Source organism: Copadichromis virginalis, linkage group LG19, assembly GCF_057382275.1.
Source record: "Copadichromis virginalis isolate Kocher_CV1m ecotype Utaka linkage group LG19, C_Virginalis_male_GT1.1, whole genome shotgun sequence".
NCBI lineage: Eukaryota > Metazoa > Chordata > Actinopteri > Cichliformes > Cichlidae > Copadichromis > Copadichromis virginalis.
The window spans coordinates 34,882,935-34,900,993 of NC_140636.1; the positions used below are offsets into that span (position 1 = coordinate 34,882,935).

General features: G+C 40.5%; 2 protein-coding genes and 1 pseudogene across 11 annotated transcripts in view; 2 read left to right on the forward strand and 1 right to left on the reverse strand.

Annotated features, from left to right (window-relative positions):
• Positions 1-4,605: 4,605 nt before the first annotated feature.
• LOC146686672 (hepatic sodium/bile acid cotransporter-like) lies at positions 4,606-10,581 on the forward strand (annotated as a pseudogene). Its single transcript, XR_014916820.1, has 6 exons — positions 4,606-5,740; positions 6,925-7,355; positions 7,464-7,668; positions 8,039-8,217; positions 10,011-10,199; positions 10,341-10,581. The product of XR_014916820.1 is annotated as a hepatic sodium/bile acid cotransporter-like (transcript).
• A 106-nt stretch (positions 10,582-10,687) lies between these two features.
• LOC146686673 (sushi domain-containing protein 4-like) lies at positions 10,688-18,034 on the reverse strand. Of its 3 annotated transcripts, none has more exons than XM_085442055.1 (11): positions 17,977-18,034; positions 16,750-16,891; positions 14,969-15,160; positions 14,513-14,704; positions 14,015-14,206; positions 13,650-13,844; positions 13,271-13,462; positions 12,804-12,998; positions 12,590-12,722; positions 12,093-12,487; positions 10,688-12,003 (listed from the first exon to the last, which is right to left on the reverse strand). In XM_085442055.1, the coding sequence occupies exons 2-11, from the start codon at positions 16,865-16,867 to the stop codon at positions 11,978-11,980; spliced, it is 1,830 nt and encodes a 609-aa protein (XP_085298181.1). In that variant the 5' UTR covers positions 16,868-16,891; positions 17,977-18,034; the 3' UTR covers positions 10,688-11,977. The 3 variants fall into 3 exon arrangements, with proteins under 3 accessions (XP_085298181.1, XP_085298180.1, XP_085298182.1); XM_085442054.1 differs by lacking the exon at positions 17,977-18,034 and adding an exon at positions 17,493-17,701; XM_085442056.1 differs by lacking the exons at positions 16,750-16,891; positions 17,977-18,034 and adding an exon at positions 17,493-17,662.
• Positions 17,740-18,059, forward strand: part of fsip1 (fibrous sheath interacting protein 1) — a 41,929-nt gene continuing 41,609 nt past the window's right edge. For 3 of the 7 annotated variants that reach the window (XM_085442061.1, XM_085442062.1, XM_085442060.1), the window contains exon 1: positions 17,747-18,050. In XM_085442061.1, coding sequence (XP_085298187.1) covers positions 17,889-18,050 — 162 coding nt within the window. In that variant the 5' untranslated portion in view covers positions 17,747-17,888. Of the gene's footprint in view, positions 18,051-18,059 lie in introns of all 7 variants that reach the window. The other 4 variants (XR_014916819.1, XM_085442059.1, XM_085442058.1 and 1 more) reach the window with 3 other exon arrangements.

Sequence of the window (18,059 nt, forward strand, 5' to 3'; positions counted from 1 at the left end):
CCCCCTACGTCCGGCCCGGAGGGGGGCGCCATGGATTCCCAGTCGAGGCCGAAGCGTACTCGACGCCGGCCCGGACATTTGCTGGACTACATTGTGGACAGTTAAGGTTGTGGGGACACTAAACCTTTTTGGGAGGGGGCTGTGTAATGACCTGGCTGGGGTTGTTAGCCAGGTGCATTCTGGGTATTGTGTTGTCTCTGTGTTTTCTATCGTTCTACTAGTTCATATGTGTTGATTTGCATGTTGTGTTAGTGTTATGTTAATGTAAGCCACATTGAAGTTGATGTGTGTTCTGTGGAGGGGGGTGAATAGGCATAGTTGGCTGACACCGCGACTCTATGTGGTGGGAGCGTGATAGGGGTTCGGTGTCAGCAGTGTTACGTGTGCGAAAGAATACGGCGAATAAATGACTGGTGTGAACCACTACTGCCTCCTGCTGGATCATTTGGGGATTATCAGTCTGCTGCTGAGACGCTCGGGGTCGTGCGGTGTATGAGGCACGAGCGCTCTCCACTCGCTGTGAAGTGTAGCGATAGCCGCTAGCGCCCCGCTAGCCGTTTTAGCTAGTGAGCAGTTTAGCCAGTTTAGCTCCACTAACCCACGGTCGTTACAATATCAAAGGTGAAGGCTGTCTAATGTTAACATGTTGTATTAACAGTAGAGTGTTAAGAGATGAGTATCACAATAAGCTATTATGGCATATTGTGAAATGACCTAGATGTTGTTTATGCTCGTGTTTGACAATTTCTCCCACTTCCCCACATGACACTTCTACAGTCCTCAAACACCCTCGCACTCAGTGCTTAACGGCTCGTTAACGCTGCTCATGCTTTTGCTCCGTCAGCTCCGAGTCTCTGCTCTTTCTCGTCTCCTGCCCTGGCAGCTACTAAAATAGGGAAGGCATGATTAGATGATGTTCGCCAGCTGTGACAAGAAGCCTCCCCCTGACACCACACTGTAAACCCGCTACTCCACCCCTCCTCTCCAGCCGAGTCACAAACCATACCACCACACCTATAAAGAAGTCAGTCCATCACTATATTTCTCAGTTTTCTAATTGTGTGGATGCCCTTTGAGTTCCTGTTTCTCTTTATTAAGTGTGCCTATGCCAAAAGGCACACTTATTACTATTTCTCGGATTTATTCTTCTTCTTATTATTATTATTTTCCTTTTTCCGCCTGAAATTTTACAGCGTAACTCGCCTCTCACCGCGATCTAATTCTGACTGCTCATCACCCTTTTTTCCAGGCGCCTGGCCCCTTTCCAGGTGGCGTGATTGGTAATGAAACGGATCTTCAGACCAAAGGTCGTGGGTTCAATCCCACCTTGTTCAACATTTTTTTTTCACTACAAATTTATACACTATCACAGACCTGTAATTTATATTGCTAATTTATTACAATTCTGCAAAGTTTTATTATTTTAGCAGCTTTTCTAATATGGACCTCAGATTCTTGTCAACAGTCCATGGCAGAAATACATACAAGTACACAGCCTGATGAAGCAGACAGAAGCCCTACCTCTGATTGGTTCAGCATTTACACCTCTTATCACTACAAATCTCAGCCTCTTCTGCTGTTTTCATTAGAATTTTAAGCTTTTCCAGAAATTCTGCTGATTGAACTCTTTTCAGCAAAATATTCAGGATTTTAACCTCTTTTCTGCCCAAATTTTGCTTATTCACCTCTTCTGCAAAATCTTCAGCCTTTTCACCTCTTATTAGCACAAATCTCAGCTGTTTTCAGAAAAAAACTCTTTTCATCAGAAATTCTGCTGATTGAACTCTTTTCAGCAGAATTCTGCTCATTCACCTCTTTTCTGCAAAGTTTTCAGCCTTTTCACCTCTTATCAGCACAATTCTCAGCCGCTTCTGCTCATCTCATCACAATTGTCAGTCTCTCCACCTCATCTTTGTGGGAATCAGTTTGGCTCAGTGAAATGAGTAACTGCCTTTAGAACAGAAGGGCCAGGTTTGAATCCTGCTCAAGGCAATTTTTTTTTCAAACTTTTTCAGCTTTTTTCAGCTGACATCTTCAGCGTTAAGGCATCCACACAGCATTTTCGCAGGAAATGCAAATTTTTCTAGTTGAAGTTATTAGATTGTGATATACATTAAATGCACTCTTTATAAACGCACATGAAAAATAAACTCTTGCCTATTTGTCCTCTTTGCCTCCTAAAAGTACATCTGTGTTTGTTCATTCCTTGATTTTGTTTTACAGAGAAAGAAATGTGAAAATCATTTTTGTTCCTTCTATTTTCAACTTGTCTTCCAGTTTCATTCATGTGGGTTTTTTTAATGTTTGTTCTCTTTGGGAAAGCAACAACAAGACTTACGACGATCAGTCAACACTAACACATAAAACTATTCATGAAATGAAGGCAAATGATTGAAGTGAAACGATTCATACATTTTATTTTCCAATGAACACAAGTTTTTCTCAAACTTCTGTCTGTTATCCAACTCAAACCTGACTCTAAATTCAGGGAGTCATGTTAAAGCAAGCTCAGTTAAAGTTATTCAGCTTTCTTAAGTACTGCTAAATGGTGATTTCCATCAGTAATGATTCTTAACAGCATGAATTTGAATAAGACGTTGAAGCAAAGTTAATTTATTAGAATATTTTATTGTTTATTTGCCCCTGAATGAAGAAGATGAGGCTACTCTTGTCCAGGCTTAACTTAAGAAGCAGCTGAGTAGTTCTTCCACAAAAACCCAATCTGCATTTTCTTCTGTTATAGGCACAGCTCCTGCAGGTCTTTGCTCTGTGCTGTGAGGTTGGTCACGTCACTAAACAGATCTTCATGCTGCACCTCCAGTTTCTTAAACCTTTTCTCCAGTTCTTCTAATGTTTCTCATCATTCTTGTCTTGCAGCTCTTTGCTTTCTTCATGCATGTCCTTGTTCCTTTGTTGTTCATTTTCATGGATGGCTTGTCATCATCAGCAATTCTTCAAGTAAAGACTGCTCGTTTTTCTGAGATCGCTCCTGTCGTTGCTTCTCCTGCATTTCAGTATTTGCGCACTGGACTTTGTTGTACAGTTCTTGTAAATGGGTGTTTTTGGTCACCATTTCTTGGACTTTCCACTGCATATCTCTGCAATTTTTCTCCAGTTGCTGTTCCTCTTCCTCCAGTTCAGTGTTTCATTGTAAAATAGTCATAATTCTGTATTTTTCTTTTCAAAGTCTGGGAGGATTTGTCTTGGATCTTGCATAGCAGCTCTTGGGGTAAAACCTCCAGCTTGCTTCTTGTTTAAAAGTTGTGTATTTCTTCCCAGAGCTTCATTAAACATCACTTGCAAGCCTTCATTTTTTTTTCTCATCACTGTAATTTCTTGCATTTTTATCATTTCTGCACTTTTCTCCTCTTGCATTTGTTTCATCCTGTTCTCCAGGTCTTGTTTTTCCTTGCAACAATTTTTAAATGCTCTTCTGAGGGCTTTAAATTCACTTAAGTGAGCAGTGCTGGGGTGATCCCTTTGGCTTGAGTGATGTTGTCTCTGAGACATCTTGGTACCTCGATACAGTGACACTGTACAAGATCCAGATGTTTCCAAAGTCTTTTGTGGTCGATGCCGAATGTTTGACAGCTACGAACAAAGCTGTGAACAAACCGACGTGTTGCCTTTAAGTTTCTCTTGCTCGCTTATGAGTTATGAAGCTGTGTGATGCGCACAACTTCATAACAAAGCTCCTTAAGTACTATTTGTTAAGGACTTTTATTTATTTATTTATCTATTTATTTTATTTTTATTTATGTAATCCTTAGTTTATTTCATCATTTTATAATCTGCTTTCATTCAAATCTCTATAAAATCCTAGCGCTTCATTAATGTATCAGTCACTTGAAGTATTATTTTTTTACTCTTTATTAATTAAGAGCAGTATCCGGATTACAACCAGTAATACTGGACTCTTCACCATTTAGTGTTAGAACTGAAGAAGCATCTCACATGAGAGGTGAAACATTTTCAAGAAACTTAGTCGCTTTTTCTTTCCAAGTTCCTTAGGTTACTGTGTCCCGCATGACTGAGAACCTACACAGACAGGTCCTGGTAAGGAATGCAGTGAAATAGCTGCAGGTGGGCTACCATGGACAGTCTGGGTCATATTCTACAGATTTAAAGGTATCTTATCTTATCTTATCTTGACAACATTTGTGTTCTGTCTAAAAAGCACACTGATAACATGTGCTGACACAAAGACCGTTAACTTTGCCAAGTAACCTCAGTGTTCTGCCTCGTTGCACAATATTAATTGCACGTCTGTTTAAATGAAAGCAAGGATGAATGAATAAAAGTGCCCCTTTGCCTTTATAAACAGATCGTTGCATTCCTTTCACATCATTGTGCCCCACAAAAGAGGATAACTTCACATAAAAGCCTGACTGAGGGGAAATCTTTGCATGAATCACAGATTTCTGGATTGCAATGTCAGCCACCTACCATCATGTTTTTCCTGAGATCATGTGATAAATAAGGGAGGACAAGGTTGGGGGGGGGGGTAAGCACTGAGAAAAGCACTTGGACCACACAAGGCTAGCTGGACACAAGTGTGTGAGTGAGTAAACGCTGCTGCCAGTGGCCTGAAATTAAGGTAAGAAGGTGTTGTTTTTATTCACCTGTCATTTATTTGAAAAGGGAAAGACTGGCACCGATTCCAGTGTTTTAGTGTTGGACTGTGTTGTGTTGTGTATAAGACTTGTAAAAGTTTACTCTGCTTGGAACTGGAGTTTGTTTCGAATGAGAGCAACGTACACTGCTAAAAATCTTGAATTTTGCAGAACCTTCAATAAATAAAAAGGGATAAAGAGGCTTTCTTATCGTGTTATGCACATTCTGGCAACTCCAGTTAAAAAATTTAAGGAGTGCACTAAAAACACAATGCAAACAAATAAAAACAGGATCTAGAGTAAAGCTACCACTGCAACATGTGCTTTCTTTTTTCACAGAACTGAAAACTTCTAGTTTAACACCACACACTGTCCACATTTTTAAAAAAAAAAATGGCTTGTTTTTCTCCCTGCAGAGAGCATGCCATGAATATTAAGTATCAGTTACTACTAGATACTAGACAACATAAGATACTTCACATGGCAGATGACAACAAAGAGGTTTAATTTCCCCCAAAAGATCCTCTTTGTGCATGTCATGGGGTGGAAAGGGACAAGTTATTTAAGTTTTGCATGTTTTGTTGTTTTACCTTTTTAATATTTTAATATGAAGTGTATTTACTTAGTTTTTATATTGCATGTATTGGTCATGTTTTGTGCAGTGGTTATGTTGTTGCATGTTTTCGTTATACTGTCAAATTGTCCTGGAAAGACTCCGCCCCTACCTGATAATAAACTGTTCACACCTGCGAGAGATCCCAGAGAGGCCAATAAGAGGGCCTGGCAGACCAAAGGAAGCGGTTCGACCGAGAGGCAAGAGAGGACTGAAGCATGAAGGCACCCATGAGTGTCACGGGAACCGACGAGAGCCTGGAGTGACACGGAGGCTTAAGAGATGGGGCCTGAGAGGCCTGACGTGAGGCTTTAAGATAATTTACAGAGTGACACATAAGAGGGTTGGAGCTTGGCGTTCGAGACAGGATGGACAGCACCAGCGCACAGAGGACCAGCGCACAGGGCACCAGCGGGGAGAGCGGAGACAGCACCAGCGGAAGGCACGGGACGGCTGTGTGGCTTTGCAGTTTTAAAGAAGCGGCGGGCGGAGTTGAGAGCTCTGCCCACCCGGGGTAAGTCTTCGACTTATCCCCTTTTATTGAATAAAAACTGCCGGAAGAATAGTGACTGCCGCTCCTCCCTTTCTCTAGCATATCAAGACGCTAATGCGGAAAGGAAGGAGAGGACTCCGCTGGGTTCCCCTTTTACTTCGCTGGATTTCTTAACTCCCTGGGACTTTTATGCTGTGGTGGATCCCACTGGACTTTTAATGTTGTGTTTTATTGATTTTTATTGTGTTATCCCTTGGCCAAGGTTGTTTTAATTTATCTTACATTTTTAACTATTTAAATATAATAAATTATATTTTTAATCTTACAGTTTAAATTGTGTGCTTTCCCTTGGCGGCTCCACTGCTCTGTCCGTTTGGAGGAAGGTTTCCTTCCTTTAAAAAACGACACTGTGGAAATAAAATCAGCCTTTCCGCTCCGTTACATGCACACCAAGCAAACCTTTGGAGAGAAGCTCTAGTCTCAAGGATTTATCTTTGACAGTGCTTTAACCACTAAAGTTGTTAATGTTCGTAATCTAGCTGGAACTTGGAACTTGCAACCATGCACTTCAAACGGATTAGCACATTTCGACAGATTGGTGCAGAGAGCAGGCTTTTGTTATTTGCCCTAATAAAACCAATTTTTGATATACATCACCTAATTCTGAGTATAATACTTTTTCAAAATCTATGTGGGTGTAGATATACACGGATAGCATTGTTTACTACAATTCATCAAATGGTTACTAATCAGTATCAAGTGATAAAAGTTAGTTTTCCAAAAAATAAAAAAGAAGAAACAAAGTTTCAAACAGTTTTATGTAGCACTTTGACCTTCAGATCAATCTATTGACCTTGAAGGAGAGGTCAGAGATCAAATGTGACATGATACTTTAAATCTTTATATGGTACTTTCCATATGCTGACGATACACAGTTCACTTGTAAGAATCAAAATTTTTAAGTTATAAGACCTGCTGTCAATTTTTAACCAGTAAATCGTTCAGTTGACCTTGAAGACCTTGGTGGATGTAAGCCAAATTTTAATGCGTCCCTAACATGACCCCACTCTGCACCCCTACAAAGTTTTATCAGAATTCATTTAAAACTTCTTGAGCTATTGTGCTTACAGACATATTGTTGACCTTTAATTCTGAAATGTTAATGTCTTTAACTTGTTTGCATTTCCTCTTCTTTCATGTGACAGGTGAAAGCCAAATCTCAGTAAAATCGCAACACTGGTGCAAGTGCTATGATGAACCTGACAGAAGTTCATGGCGGGAGCCTTTTTAATGAAGCAAATGCATCTGACAATGTCACCCTGGCCACCCTGAACATACAGGGACCAATAAACAAGACCGTCAATATACTGACTGTCCTCAACCTTTTTATCACCATGATATCCCTGGGCTGCACTATGGAGATTTTCAAAATTAAGGCCTATCTCTTCAAGCCAAAAGGAGTAGCTATTGCCCTGCTGTCCCAGTTCTGCATCATGCCCATTACCGCTTTCAGTCTTGCCAAAATCCTGCAGATGGAGCCCATAAAGGCAGTGACCGTGCTTATCTGTGGGTGCTGTCCCGGGGGAACCTTATCAAACATTTTTTCTCTTGTTGTGAAAGGCGACATGAACCTCAGGTAAGCTGATGCTCCTGTTTGCAGTAATTGCACTGCTTTTAAAGTAAATAATGCAGTGAGATACTTACAGTGCGATGATTTTCCTTCTTCACTTTATTGCCCTCCCAGCATTGTGATGACCACTTGCTCCAACATTGCAGCCCTGGGTCTGATGCCTTTGCTGCTGTATATCTTCTCTCAAGGCTTCACTGGATTGGAAAATGCCGTGCCGTACGCCGGCATCCTCACCGCTCTTGCTTTCACCCTGGTGCCTTGTGCTTTTGGCATCGCTATTAATCACTTCAAACCAAACACCGCAGTGACGGTCAAAAAAGTGAGACTCCCACACTCAGACACATGCCATCGCATGACTAGATTTAAGCAGGTTTCACAGCAGATGTTCAGATTTATAAGAGCAGCTGTTCTTATAAATTGCTAAAAAATCGTTTCTGGTTTCAGGACTTTGAAAATGACCCAGCCAAAAAAAAAAAAAAAAGTCAGTTTATTATTTTCACCTGTGGTTTTTACACTGTGGCATGAAATATCTTCAAGTTGTGTTTACCAGAACTGATTTATTGCACGCAGTTTGGGTAATTTGCGGCTTACGTTACCGGCAGAGTTTGTAAAACAAGAAGGCTTTAGTGTTTCACTCCTAATCAAAACCAGTTCTTGACTACTGTAATCTGTTTTCTCTTTTTCAACAGGTTGGTCTCAGTATTTTGATCATCTCCAGCATCATTATTTGCATCCTGTCCTTCTATATTGTCAGAAATGTAATATGGATGATCCTCATGCCCGATGCTCTTATTGCAGCTTCACTGATGCCCCTGATTGGCTTTACACTGGGATATGTCATGTCTGTCTTATGCAGACTCAGTCCACAGTAAGTGAATACACACTAAGTGTTCTCCTTGACTCTGAAACAAGCAGGTTGTGCCTAAACTTTATGCTTCATGTTAAATCTAAACAGAGGCTCTCTGCAGTATATTCTGTTTCTCATACTGCACTGCTCTTGAACAATAGTCAGTGTTCTTGCACTGTTTATGCAAGAGGAAATAAGGCAGTTGATGTGTAAACTCTTACTGGAACTACTGCTGCGATGCAGTTTCAAAGAGAAAGCAGAACGTTTTTTTTAAATATTGTCTTTCATGAATTGCTACTGTAAGCAGGTTTTATTTTTGCAATTTAAAATAATATTTTTGGTGGGGAAATGGCACCACAAGTGTACGCCTGCTACTAAACTGAAAGGTTCTCATGATGTTTCGTCCTGCTTGATAGCAGCCAGCAAAAGATGGATACACAGTGGCCATAAATGGATGGACATGGCCAGCACCAATGCTTAGGAAGGCTGTGGCATTTAAATGATGCTCAGTTGACACCATGAGGCCCAAAGAGTGCCAAGAAAATGTCACTCACACCATTACACCATCACGAGCAGTCTGAAACATTGATACAAGGCAGGATGGAATTGTGATACTGCCATCCCACTGCCACAGCAGAAGTCAAGACTTATCAGACCAGGTGTCGCTTTACCAATCTTATATTGTTCAGTTCATGCACCTGTGCAAAATGTAGTCTCAGTGTCCTGTTCGTAGCAGGCTGGAGAAGCATCCGTTGTAGTTTTTTGTTGCTGTAGCCCATCTGCTTCAAGCTTCAATGTGTTGTGGGGCCGGAGGGTCACTGTTGTCTTCCTATCGGCTTGGAGCATCAACGAAGGCATTTTACTGCCTGGATATTTTCTCTGTTAGACCATTCTCTGTAAACCCTGCAGATGGGTGTATTGAAACCAGTAGATCAGCAGTTTTAGAAATACTCAGACCAGCCTAACTGGCACCAGCAACCACACCACATTTAATGCTCAGCTTGATCTTCAGCAGGTTCTTATGACCATGTCGACATTCAATGTCATTTGCATTGAACATGCGTACCTAATAATATGGCCTCCATGTATTAATAAAAGTATGTTATGTTTCTATTCTACACACGCGCGCACACACACATTACAATACATTTCCCAGATACACTACCTAATTTAACCATCCCCTTCTGTGAAAATAGTGCTGCTATGTGTCTTGAGTTTGTTTTAGAACTTAGATTTTATGCTATTTATTTATCCATAACTATTGTTGCAATTCATTGCTGCCTTTTTACTGCTCTATTTAAACAGATTCTTTTTAAACCATGTTGCTTATTGCACTGTAGAGGCTGGTGAGAAACAGTATTTCGTTTCAGGCTGGGTAACACCATACGAAATGACAATAAACTTGTTGAGTCTTCTTGAGTCTATTCAAAAGAAAAATGTGTATAGATGCAAAAAATGACTGTTTAGGGAATATTTAATTATATTTTTAGAAATCTTTAACTAACCAACAGCACATAGATAAATTAACATTAGCTTCACCTCATCTAAACATATCAATAAAAAACTACTTCACACAACTGCAAAAAACAATCATAACCACATTTTTTACACTTTGCCAAAACTACTTGTGTTCTAATTACTAACCAATTTCTGCCCAGATTTGTGTTCACTCACATAAATAATTAACATATAAACAATTTACATATGAGATGTTCAGTAGAACATATATTTTACAGCAGAGGAGGATTCAGCTCTCAAATTTAAAATATGTAGTCTCAAAAGTTAATAAAGAAAACTGCTTCACCTATTTTTAGATGCAGCAGGACCATCTCCATGGAGACTGGATGTCAAAACATCCAGCTGTGCGTTACAATCCTAAAGGTGGCCTTTCCTTGGGGCCATGTTTCTCTTCCCTCTGTTATACATCACATTCCAGTGCGCTGAGGTCTTTCTCTTCGCTCTGGGCTTCAGATGTTATCAAAGAGTCAAGCCACCAGCTGACGGTAAGTGTGACAGCTGCCTGCATGTTTTTCTGCAGCAAAGCTCCAAGGGGTCAGAGCAGATGCACTCACTCCACACTGTGATGTTCTGATCTGTTGAAAATGAGGTCAAACTAAATATTGTGTTACCCCTTTAATACACAGATACAGAAAAAGAGGAAGACCAGGTTGTTGATCCTCAAGACAAAGAGGCGAAGCGACCATGAGAGCATCACTGATGATATTCCAGCGCTGGCGAAGGGTACAAGGAACAGATTCGTACATCAGAGAATAAAGCCACCCAATGCCCTTACTTTATAAATGTCATCTGCCCGTTCAAAGATCAGGGCTGCGACACTGAAGGACTCTGTGTGTGTGTGTGTGTGTGTGTGTGTGTGTGTGTGTGTGTGTGTGTGTGTGGTGGTGGTGGTGGGGGGTCTCTTCATTATTATATCTATCTATCTATCTCTATCTCTCAGATGCGACAATGAAAAAACTGTCCAACAGCCAACTGTAACACCTTAAATTATATTTAATTAAAATGACTGTGGGATATATACAGAGGAAACTTAAATCTTTTGGTTTTTACATATATTAAAATACCATTTTCACAAAAAAAATAAAATCCATTCATCAATCCCAAGGTAAACTCAATGGACCATCAAACAAAGTGAACACTTAACATTACACAATCTGTACACTTATTTTTTTGTGTTGATCTTCCCAACCACATTTACAGTGTCACATATAACGTGCCTGCAGTAGATTTCAAAGTGAAGCTGCAAAGTGAAAATACCTACTTTTTAAGGTTTCCATGAGCCACAGAGGAAAAAAAACAACAAAAAAGCAAAAGAAGCCATGGCTGATCAACAGCATTTTGGGCACAAATAAATTAAATACACCTTTTAACTTCCCATTTAGAACGAAAACAGGAATTCCCAAGCAGCCTGAATAAATTAATAACAAAATATTTACCTGTGTACAAGTAATGTGTCTGGCAAAGCCACATATAATGTCACTAAGCAGTGGAGGCATTTTACTGACATTCATTTTTAAAATTTCACAAATTATAGATACCTGTGCATAGAAGTGGAAAGCTAAGGCATTGGGGGGAGGGGTATGAGTATTAAGAGGAGAATATATTTGGAGGAATGAAGTACGTTGAATGTACACCCTGAATTCAGCAGTGTGAACTCTTGGGGAAGGAGGGGGGACAAAGAATTTTATAATATACAGTGAGACTCGAAAAATGTAAGTTATGATTAATCAGAAAATCTTTCAAGATGATGCTGTGAGCTTACATAACATGGACAGCAATTTATTTGACTAGCCTTTGTGTATCATTGCGACCATGTTTCATGACTGGTGTGACGAGTGGTTAAAGAAAAGAAAAGCAAATAAGACAAATTACTTTATAGCTCCTAAGATGAGTTTGCGGCTTTGCCCAGTCAACTGAAACACAATAGACAATTTACCCCAACAGAACTGAATATAAACTCCCTCAGAAGTGCCTGCTCCTTTCTGCTTTGTTCAACATTTTCAAACTGAGTTTTAGATATTAGACATACATACATAGTGTGTGAAATGTCATGAAACTGTAAGCATGTATGTACATGTGAATCCTTTCTGTCTTCTCCTTTGCAATGGCCAGATGAACTCTTCTGACTGACCCACAGCTTCCCTCGGGGCCTCTGTAGTTGAGTTTATCTATGTTGACAGCTGTGGTGAGAAACTCCTGCTCATCATTACAGGTTAGTCGCAAAGCTGGTTGTTTTGGGTAAGTCCAAAGGCTGCAGCATGTTTCAAGCCTCCTTCAGCAATGGAATATCTGTGAAGGAAAGACAAAAGTTTGATTATTACAAAATTTAAGAAGTGTTTTAAATAAATACAAAGACATCTAAATAAATTTAGCTTCACCATCAGAGTAATCCATCTCAGAGTCCAGAGACAGGCTATGGTGGTCGCTTCCTCTAGACGGCCTTCTTTGTGATGAAGAGGTGCCTGCTGCAGCACCTGCGTGCTCCAAAGCCCAGGTAGAGGAAGAAGGAGATGAAGAGGATGAAGACGGTGGGACGGGATGGACCACAGCCATCTCAGACTGCTGCTGCTGCTGCTTGAGGGAAGAAGGCCTAGAGGGGCCAGCCTCTGGCGCTGTAGCATGCTGACCCTCCGACAGCACTATCTGAACTCGAGATTCTGAACTGAGAGCAGAAGCTCCACTGCTGCTCACGGCTTCCTCATATGAAGGTAGAGTCACCTGTACTCCCTCCACCATGATTGACACAGGCTGTCCTGACACACCCTGATCGCGTCTAGGTGTAGAGGACAAGAACACAGTCACATTTTTATCTAGTTTCCATACTCTGCACCCTTTGTTCGTGGTCAAATTCAGGGGAATCTTTGGGCAGACTTACCGATGGAGAGACTTAAGTTTTGGCTGAAGAAGCACAAACAGCACAACCAGAAGCAGGATAAAAGCCACCGAACAAGCTGTGGATGCCACTATGGATAAAGTTGGCATCCCCAGTGGCAAAGTCGGACTGTGGTCTGTGGGACAGACAAGCAGTTATATGGTTATCTGTGCAGATTTTTTTAATTATTAGCTGAAATCCATTTTCTTATCGTCACCTTGCTTCATAATGCAGCTTAGCTTCATTTGGCTGTCCCACTCCCCATACTGACAGGTAAGATATTTATAGTCTCCCTTGAGAATGTATCCTTCATTGCAGAAATACTCAATCACAGTGCCATGAGAAAGTCTTTGGCATGGGAAGGGGTGGCAGGTGAAGCCTCCGTTCTCTGGCTGATATGGACGCTGGCATACTGTTAAGGGTAGAAATAATAAATGAGTGATAGGATGACAGAACAGCAAAATCAAACGGAATTCTGAAATAACTGTTATACTGAGATAAAATGGGCAAACCATCACTATAAACACTGAAAAGAGTTAAGACCTAGCAGGACAGAGAAACTTTATTCCCATTATTCATAAATGCCTTGTTGTTGAAGGTGGTGAACAAATGATCTTGACAACAATTCTTACCTTACACCTAGCATTAACATGTCACTGGTGTTGTATGTAACAAGAAAATTACCATCACTGTGTATGCAGCGAGGAGACTCAGAGGACCAGTGTCCCAGTGTGGTGCAGGTGACAGTTCTGGGTCCATCCAGGAGGTAACCGGGATTGCAGGTATACTGTAGTGCTGTGCCAACTGGGAAGAAGCTCCTACTGGTGTCTGTCAGATTGGCTGAGCCATGCTGCACCATCGAGGGTCTTCTACAACCTTAAAAAGGAGATAAGGAAAATATAGTTGATAGCTGTAAACAGCTCAACTCCAGCAATAACTACAGGCTTTGTTCATAAAACATTTTCTAAGCTATAAAAATAGATGAAAGAATAAAATAGTTATAACAGATAAGAAAAGCCTTTTGATACAGTATGAACTGATGTATCAGCGAATCCCATTTTACCTTGCTCAATGACGCAGCTGACTGGCATTACAGTGTCCCATTTCCCATACTGACAAGTGATGAATTTATAGTCTCCCTTCAGAATATAGCCATCATCACAGAAATACTGAATCACAGTGCCATGAGAAAATCTTTTGCATGGAGAGGGGTGGCACGTGTAGCTACCATTTTTTGGCTGATATGGAGGCTGGCATACTGTCCATGAAAAAGAAAGAAATACGATAAATGTATAGAAACAGTAAGATGTGTTATGTCTTATCTTATTTTATCTGGAATAATAAAAATAAAAAAAATCATTTTCTTTTAAGGATACAATGCACCTAAGAATTAGGCAAATTAAGAATTGCTAGGAGGTTTGTCTTTACCATCACTGCGTATGCAGCGAGGAGGTTCAGAGGACCAGTCTCCCAGTTTGGTGCAGGTGAGGCTGGTGGGTCCAGCTGGCAGGTAACCAGGATCACAGCCATAATGTAGTACTGTGCCCACAGGGAACAAGCTCCTGTTGCTGTCTGTCAGATTAGCTGAGCCATGCTGCACCATGGAAGGTCTTATACACCCTAAAGAAGGTGGTGGCGGCAGGGGTAATTTATGTTATTCATTACATTTTTATTATTAAATACAAACACAAAATGCTTTACAAGAAATTGTAACAGATAAAGAGAAAATAAATATATTTGAATAAACACAATTAATTTGAAATTATGTCTTTCGAAGACTTTTTTTAATTGCAGGGCAAAATGTGCATATGATAACCAGAACATCTCCACAAATCCAAATCTCCCTGGCATTAATTTGCTGCACGCTCATGTTTAGCCGATGTGTTAAACTTTGAAGAGATGGGATCAATCTAAGGACTGACCAACCTTGGCTTACACAGCTGATTTCCATGGGGCCGTCCCATTCTCCATCTTGACATGTCAGGTAGTTATAGTCTCCGCTGAGCATGAAGCCCTCATTACAGAAGAACTCAATCACAGTGCCATGGGCGAACAGTCGACAAGGGGATGGGTGGCAGGTGTAGCCCCCGTTATCCGGTTTAGAGAGGGGGAGGCATGCTAAAGAGAGGAGAAAAAAAAGAAGAACAAAACAACTTATCTTTAAAAGTACTTATGCAGAAAAGTACTTGTATAAAAAAATCTGGCTGAAAAAAATATTAGACAGCAAAGTGCAACATACATAAAACTTGAAAAGAACTGATGGTTTTTAAAAAAAGGGTTTAAATCATGAGATAAAGATGTTAGGTAAACTGCTCAAAACACATTAGCCACTCACTATTTTACAGATCATAAAGAAAGACAACAGTGGAGAGAATATCTTACCACCACTGCGTATACAGCGTGGAGGTTCAGAGGACCATCGTCCCACTGCGGTGCAGGTGAGGATGTTGGGTCCATCTGGGAGGTACCCGGGGTCACAGCTGTACTGCAATACTGTGCCCACAGGGAATGAGCCCCTGTTGGTTTCTGTGAGATTTACCCAGCTGTTCTGAACCATGTACGGCCTCACACATCCTGGGAAGAGAGGAAGAACTCAGAAGAATTTCTTTAAAACTGCTTTTTCAAGGCAACAAAGAGTTCAGATTGTTATTTCAGCTAATCTGAGGCGATCGTGACTCAAGTGTTGGCAGTTTGTCTTGTAATCGGAAGGTTGCCGGTTTGAGCCCCGGCTCGGACTGTCTCGGTCGTTGTGTCCTTGGGCAAGATACTTCACCTACCACCTACTGGTGGTGGTCAGAGGGGCTGATGGCGCGATATGGCAGCCTCGCTTCTGTCAGTCTGCCCCAGGGCAGCTGTGGCTACAACTGTAGCTACCTCCACCAGTGTGTGGATGTGAGAGTGAATGAATAGTGGCATTGTAAAGCGCTTTGAGGGTGTCGAAAAGTGCTATATAAATGCAATCCATTATTATTATTATTATTATTATAATCTCAAATCTAAAAGTAAACTACTGTATGAGGTAAGGCCGCTTCCAGACACACTTTTTCACACCTTTTTGCAATCTTACAAATCTAATTCAAGATGATCACATGAAAACTATTTTCTCTGGATTAACAAAAGAAACAGCTGGACATATTACAAAAGAGGGAGCCAAATGTTACAAAACAAACTGAATTATTCCTGCATGACTCACTGGTAATCCTGAACACTATTAAAAAGTACCTCATAATGATAAAGACTTTTTAACAAATATAAAGGACCTTATAAATGTAGAGCAGAAAGGCTTTTGTTCCAAGAGACTGACTAATCTTAGCTTTCCAGAAAATCAACATGTCATTACAATCACTCTACTATGGAAGATACCACAACAACAGAGGCAAATTAGGAAAGGTCAGTGGATCACCAAAATCTGTTTAAGCTTTTCAAGACATTCACAATTTAATTAACATATTTATTAATTAACAAGTATCAATATATGATATATGATAACATCAGTCTATACGATCCATTTTTATTTATAAACCTCACCATGAAACTGAAAGGTATAGAGACGTCATGGCTGCCTTTTAATTAGCCATGTACGGGCAGACGTTAGAGGTAATTAATTGATTGCATCCCTGGTGTTATCCAGGTGAAACTTGTGGTGATCCTCTTCAGTGTTGATACATATGAAACCAAATTATTATTTTATTTATTGCCATCATGGCTTGATAACACTTTCATCTGAGGTATAATTGATTTTCTCCTCTTTTTTTAAAAAGACAACAAAAAAAAACAACAACAAAAACACAGCTTTGTATCTTTTCCCTCCCGGTCTCAGACATGGCTGAACGGTAGCCATAGCCTCTTTGATTTAAGAAGCGTATACAGAGCCTTTTTAATGTTTCCAATGCAAATTCTTCAAATTGCCTAACAACTCAAGAGTTGAACTAGAAATTTAAGTATAATAATTATGTAGTTGAGCTATAAAGTTAATAGGTATGCTACACAGAGCTGCTTTATTAGGGCTACAACATAATACATCTGATGACATCTACTGTGTAGTAGATGGAGTAGGGCTACTGACTTCTAATATTCACCCATTCAATCTGTGTCTTGATAAACCTAATTTAATAAGTCTATTGTGAGAAAAAGATGTCAACATAGCAAATTCTGTCCCATACCTGACCCCTGCCCAGTGGACACTACAATCAGAAACAGCAGCAACAGGAAGGACCGTTTAGTGGCTGAGGTGTGGGCCCAAAAGGCTTTTGATATTGACTCTATCATTCCATTGCACATCTTCCCCTTCAGAGTCAATTCAACCTGGCAGAATCAGAAAATAACATTATTACAAAACTGTCGATACACAATGCTTTAAAGGTTATCCTCCACAGCCTCTATATACTGACACCTGCTTGGTGCAGGTACACTGCAGAGCTTGGGCAGCTGCCAGCGAAATGGGTGTGATTATGGGGAAGTGCTACAATGACAGCACTGTAAAGATATTGGTATTAGCATCTGGCAGAAGAGCATTAAACAGAGAGCAAAACCAAACACTCGCTTTCATGCGTTAAATATACACTATTTAAGAAGCAATTGCTTTATCTAAATACATACGACAGATAAAATATAACTACGGTGGTTCCGTCTCAGCGATTACACACCCATTTTCACTGTTTCGTTTTTAGCATTCGCAGCTCCCTTTAATAACGTTACAGGACACAAGGCCCGGACAAAAGATGTCATTTTTACACAAATAGTATAAAATGTTGATAAGTGGGTACCGCTTGTGCTATAGCCAATGAAAAAGTATTATCCGACAAAGTATATCATCTGATTTCATTGTTACTGTAGTTCAACATTTACCGTTTTAGCTTGCTAATGCTAAATAGACAGAAACTGCTCACTTTTAAACGTTACTCACCACTAAAACACGGCCTCGAAACCTCCAACGTCGCACCCTCACAGAGCAGACATGAATAAGCAATATTCCAGCTACGCCGAAAGAATTTAATTCTACAACAGAAACAACAAAATATATGATTTAACGCGCCGAGCGTTACCGCCCCAGCTAAGCGCCAGCTAGCTCCAAGCTTGACCCGCTACGCTAGCTAGCCGCATTGATTGAAGCGTCAGCTGAGCCGCCTAGATTTCGTTCAGTAGCCATAGTAACAAATGTCCATAGCTACCCCATCAGAGGTGATTGCGTCCTTAGTTACCAAACATTTAGCGGAAAAGTCTTTGACTGTAGTTAGTTATTTAATGGTTACAAATACATCCTTGTAACTTTAGCATTGAAGCGCTGCTAAAAACACACATTATGGAAATCACCAGAGGCACTTTAGATGACATTTCCCGACCTGCGTCGAGCGAGCAAAAAGCTAGCCGCGTGTCCAGCGTATCATTACCTCAAAGTGACAGAATTTGTCCTACAGCTCCATTTTCCCTTGTTGTTTTGCCCAGCGATGCTCCTGATGCTCAGGTAATTAAC